Here is a 5,689-nt window from a genome sequence, read left to right on the forward strand (position 1 = left end):
AGAGGGAAAGAGAGAAAGAGAAAGAATGGAGAAGAAACGGCGAGGGTTCTCTAATAGATGTACGACCGTGTCTCTTTCCTTGTGTGACCCCGTGGTGAGTTTGGATTGTTGCTGATCTAGAGTATCGAGGGAAAGCGCAGGCCCGAGATAGAAGAGACTAACGGAGCTCTTCTTCTTGAAGGATCTGACGGGTCCAGACAGGGGACAAGGGGGTTATAATAGTCACGTCACCCCCACTACATGTAGCTGTGCATCTATCTATCTATCTTCCAGTTAGGTATGTGTACTTTATTAAGGTGTGAGACGTGTGTGTCTGCCTTTGTCTTTTCTTGTTGCTCTCTAGATCTCGCGTATGGCTGTCTGCCTTGTCTGTATCGAGAGGTTTCCTTGCTACATATCTACAGTCGCTTGATCTTTCTTTTCTACAGGCCTTCATTCTCCAGAGCTTATCTTACCTCGGTAGACCTACTTTACCTCTCCTAATAGGCGTAGACCCCATACAAGCGAACGAATGATAAGTCACAGAACTACGTGTATGCGGACGCGTAATCTCTACCTATCTATGTCCGTATATCCCTCTCTAGAGGTATATATATCTTCTCCTTCTCCTCTTTTCTCTCTTCTTTTCAGCTTCTGTATGAGTTGTATAACGACGTCTTTAACGCGAATCGACCTTCCCCTCTTCCTTCTCTTCAAGAAGGCGACCTTCTTCAGACCAGCAACTACGACTGGAAGAAGCTAGGATTTCAAGTAATCTCTCTTCTCCTCTTCTTTCTCTTTTTGACTTCTTCTTCGTCTCCAATTCTTCTCTGCTTCTTTTGTTCGTCTTTCTTTCCTTCTTTCTTTTCTTCACATATCTTTAGCATGTCTCCGTTGCTTGGGGGGAAATTTCTTCTCTTCTCTCGCTAAGTTTGGCGGAGGTAGGGGTAGGTGTGTATTAGTCATAGTAGTCTAGTTAGGAATAGAGTAGTAACATGATACTCTTTCTTCAGACGCTAGGCTGCATCTTGAAGAAAAGGGCAGTTCCTCTGTAGCTCTCTCTCTATCTCTCTCTCTCTGTCTATTTATCTATCTATCGAGATTCATCTGCGTTTCTTTCTTGACCTCTGAAGCTGATATTCGTCTCTCTCGCTTTCATCTTTTTGCTGTTCTTTTACCATCTCTTTTCTTCCCATATCTCCTTCCTTCTTCTTTTTTCTTTCGTTCCTTCTCCTCTTATTCTAATCTTTTCTTCTCTATCTTTCTTTTTTCCTGTCTTTCTTTCTTTCTTTCTTCCTGTCTTTCTTTCTCTCTTTCTCTTTCTTTCTTTCTTTTTTCTTTTTCTTTCTTTTGTGTAGAGTCAGAATCCCCGTACAGATTTTCGTGGAGGAGGTTATTTATCTTTACAGCAGCTCGTCTTTTTAGCGAAGAATTTTCGTATCCCTTTTCTCCAGTTTCTCGCTCGGAGTCAGAAAAATCACTTCCCTCTTGCCGCTAGCCTTATCAATGTCACTGTAAGGAGCAAAAGAAGAAGTAGTAGGACGTGGGCTCTCTGTGTATGTCTTTATGGAGACAAATGTATGATAGCTTAGATGCAGTTCTCATACAGGGGGGTGTATCTATGATGAGAGAGAGAGAGAGGTACGCTGGAGAGTGTCTGTACACCTCTACGTCTTCTTCATTCGTCTACTTTTTGTCTTCGTTCCGACCAGTCGCAGGTTCATCTATCCATCCTGCCCTTATAATACACATAGGTATATATACATATCTATCTATATAGGAGGGTGTTTTCATGTGGGGTGAGACGCCAGGGTCTAGGGAGGCGTGGTTTGTAGATATCTTCTTGTCTGCTGAGGAGAGGAAACGTTAGATCACTTCACATACATCAGTCTAGCGCTCTCTACATGTATACAGAAAGAAAGAAAGACAGAGACGTTGGAGTGGCGTTATTCTTCCTAAGAGTTACGTTACCTCGTGTTTTATCGCAGCTATCTACGAGACAGGCATAGGCTACCCATCACACACTTACACCTACTACCCAGGTACACTTCACATACACCTTAGGTATATATATCTCCTCTCTATGTATACGCATACCTGCAGATGTATGTCTTCTATACCTATGCTTTATTCTTCATTCATATATGTATGTCTCATGTACATATATGGATAGAAGTAAGAGAAATACAACGCAGAGACGTATATCGCGTATCATCATGGTGCATGTCAGATCTTCTCTCTATCACATGTCTCTGTGTGGATGTATATGTATCTTTCATCTGTCTGACATGGGTTTTCTTTCTTTCTCATTCTTTCTTTCTTTCTCTCTTTCTTTCTCACTCTTTCTTGTCTTTAGAGTTGTCATGAGTCTTCTGCTTTGCATGCGTTTTTTTCCCTACAGCATATGTTAGGGATTTTCTTCAATTTATATTCGACGGAATCTGTCCCTTCCTCCACTCCAGGGGGGGGAGGAATAACGTCGTCTGTACGTGCTTCTCCGCAGTGTCTCAAGGCTTTCGCTAGGTTGTGTGTGTGCCAGTCGACCTCGAAGGCTATTCTATCAAATCGAGGCGGCCTAGCTCCTCAATGCTTTTCTATGAAGTCAGGAGGCTCCACTCTAACGCCCTTCTCTTCTAAGAAAAGCCGAGTTTTGACTGATTCGAATATCCATCCTTCTCCTTCTCCTCCTTCTCCTTTTCCTTCTCCCGCAGTCTCTTCCACAGCTTCTCTTTCAACTGTCGTAGGAGGGGGGGGCTCTTCTTCTTCTTCTTCGGCGCGTGTTCTTCAGAAGGTTCCTTCTTCTTCTTCTCCGTCTTTTTCAGATACCTCGCCTCCTGGCCCTCGCCAAGCGGGGCAAGATTTGCAGCAGGAAATTCATCTCCCTTCTGTGTCTCCACAACAAGCAGAAGGAGAAGGAGATATTTCCCTAGGAGATGAGAAAGGCAGTTTCTTAAGTCGGGCGATCTTTGTGTATGACTATCTCTATGCATGCGTGTGTCTACGTCTTGAAAAGGAGATAGATCGACGGGGGGGGTGGTATAGAGGAGGTCCTAGTGGAGATGACGGAGCTTCGAGAGAAATCCTCCCGAAAGCAGGGGGACCGGGGCCTGTCAAGAATGAAGAGAAAGGAGATATGCATGCAGAGGATGAACGGCAACCTCTCTTATCTGGATCAGCAGAGTCTCCAGATAGAGGAGCAGTTCCAGGGGGGGGGGATCCTCGACAGAAGAGTATCCACTTCGGAAAGTTAGGAGCGGCTGTCTTTGTCTTTGCAGATAGCTTAGCTGCATGCCGCGACGCAGTAGAAAGACTCTTGTCAACCAATGGAGAAGTTCGAAAGTATACAGATCTACAGAAACTCTTTCAAGATTCTATGTAAAAATGAAAGACGACAGAAAGAAGAAAAAGAAGAAGAGAAAGTGACGGTCTCTTCTTTAGGATCATTAGCAAACATTCGCTTCGTCTCTCTTGTCTCATGAGACATGGATGAAGGAGTCTTTTTCATTCTCCACTCAGTAGAAAAGATGTACAGTTGAGACAGGTGTATGTGCAGCTGAAAGTGAAGGAAAGACAAGAGAAACGACCCCCTCTTTCAATGCTTAGTTACAAGCATCGTGACCTCTTCTTCGCATTTGGAAGAATAAGAAGAAGATACTACCGAGCTATAGACAACGTCTATCTACCTATCTCTTTATCTGTATCTATCTCTATGCATGTAGACGCATGATCGTGTCTTGGGGTACCTGGAGCTTTCGTTGGATCCAATGAGAGACTGGCAACGTATGTATTCATGCATGCATGCAGATATGTGAAAACTATACGCATACAGATAGGAAGACAGATAGATGTATATAATCTATAGACACGTACAGTTAGAAAGACAGAGAGAGAGGAAGTCTTTCATGACAAGTCTTGGAGATCGTCTATTATTGTTTCAGTTGGAGAGACCAAAGCTGCCGAGAGAGAGAGAGAGGGAGGGAGGGTTGGTTCGGTTCATGAAGAAGTGACGGAGATGACAAAGACGTGCATACATACACATAGATAGATCCAAGATAGATACACACACGATTGAAGATGGATACATCGACAGATACAAGGATATCTGGCCTCTCTATGTATGTTTCTCTTTTTCTCATTGTTTGAGGGAGACGCTTTCGTCTTTCTTCTTCTTTCTTAGTTATTCCCTTGTTGCCTTCTTCTCATTCCTCGGAATAGTTAACGCGGTAGGGGATTGCTTACGAGGTTGAACAGAAACCAACGCATGCATTCATTCACTGTCTGTCTGTCTTTCTCTTTCTTTCTCCCTCTTTCTCGCCTTTTCTCCTTTTCCTCTCTCCCCTTTCTGCAACTTCTCTAGGACCAGCTATAAGGCATGTCTCTCGCTTTTTCGTTGCATCTCTCAATCCCTTAGTTATCTCCTTCTCTTTCTCTCCTCGTTGTCCTTCTTCTGATCGATAGAGAAGAAAGCGAAAGAAGAAGATAGAGGAGAAAGAGCATTACCAGGGAACGGGCTGAAAAATCTTTCGCCGAGCTCGGGCGTGCGGAGAGAAGAGAAAACAAAACCGACAGCTATCATAAGATCTACGTATGTATCTTGCATCTATCTATCTATCTATCCGTCTTTATCTAAATTTATCTATCTTTGTATCTATCTATCTGTCTTGCATCTGCCTGTCTGTCTGCCTACGCATCCAAGGGATAGACTGTGTGTTTCTATCATATCGTTCACATCCGTTACAGTTGTTATCTATCTATCTATCTATATCTATCTATCTATCTATCTGTCTATCTATCTATCTATTTGTCTCTCTGTATGTCCGTCCCTTCCTTTACGTTGGGTGTGTTGTATTTCCGATATAGTAGTGGGGGACTTATCTGTGGAAAGGAGTATCTCGTTGTTCGTTTTTTCGGTGTGTCTGAAAAGGTAGACACGTGACTAACTAACTAACTAGCTAGCTGGCTAACTAACTAGACTCACTTAGGGCGACTCGACTCACTGCATGCATGCTTGCACAAGAGGGCCATGCCCCTGGTTCTCCTTAGCACCAGATTTTTTCCTCTCTGGGAAAGATGGAAGAAAGAATAACTGAAGGTGAGCGATTGAAAAGTCGATAAAGAGATAGACAGACAGATCAAAGATACATAAATTAAATATAGATAGATTGAAGACAGATAGATTAAAGATAGATAGATTAGAAAAAATAGATAGATAAAGAAAGTCAACTTTCTTTTGTCGTTTTCCTTCCATTCCTCCCTCTGGCTCTCGTCCCTCTCTGTATATTTCTCATAGATGAAGATGTCTAGAGAGAGAGAGAAGAAGCGGCGCCTGCAGTTATGAAGTCCCTATGAGAGGGATACGCCAAAAGAGACCTCTCGGTCATATATATATATATATGTATACATCTCTTTCTAGATACATATCTAGCTATGTATATATATAGATATATATATCTTTGTATATCTAGGGAGAGAGAGATAGAGAGAGTGAATGCTTTGTGTAGCAGAGAGTGATCGAGGTAAGAATACAGTTTCTCTCTCTCGCTCTCTCGTCAGGTGCACAGGAGGCAGTTACACCGTACGTAGCAGTCCGAAGAGAGGGAGTGGAACTCTAAGAAGAGTCCGAGTTGTAGTAGTAGTAGTAGGAGGAGGTAGATATAACATAAGAAGATATTTTGATAACCCTGTCTATAGAGAAAGAAAACCGCCGCCC

General features: G+C 42.9%; 1 protein-coding gene across 1 annotated transcript in view; it reads left to right on the forward strand.

The window, feature by feature from the left end:
• CSUI_010309 (elmo ced-12 family protein) overlaps window positions 1–4,892 on the forward strand; it is a 5,206-nt gene extending 314 nt beyond the window's left edge. Inside the window, exons 2-4 of the mRNA XM_068070414.1 lie at window positions 631–750; window positions 1,338–1,493; window positions 2,381–4,892. Coding sequence (XP_067917610.1) covers window positions 631–750; window positions 1,338–1,493; window positions 2,381–3,358 — 1,254 coding nt within the window. The 3' untranslated portion in view covers window positions 3,359–4,892. The remainder of the gene's footprint in view (window positions 1–630; window positions 751–1,337; window positions 1,494–2,380) is intronic.
• The last annotated feature ends 797 nt before the right edge of the window (window positions 4,893–5,689 follow it).

Source organism: Cystoisospora suis (genome assembly GCF_002600585.1).
Source record: "Cystoisospora suis strain Wien I chromosome Unknown contig_7112, whole genome shotgun sequence".
NCBI lineage: Eukaryota > Apicomplexa > Conoidasida > Eucoccidiorida > Sarcocystidae > Cystoisospora > Cystoisospora suis.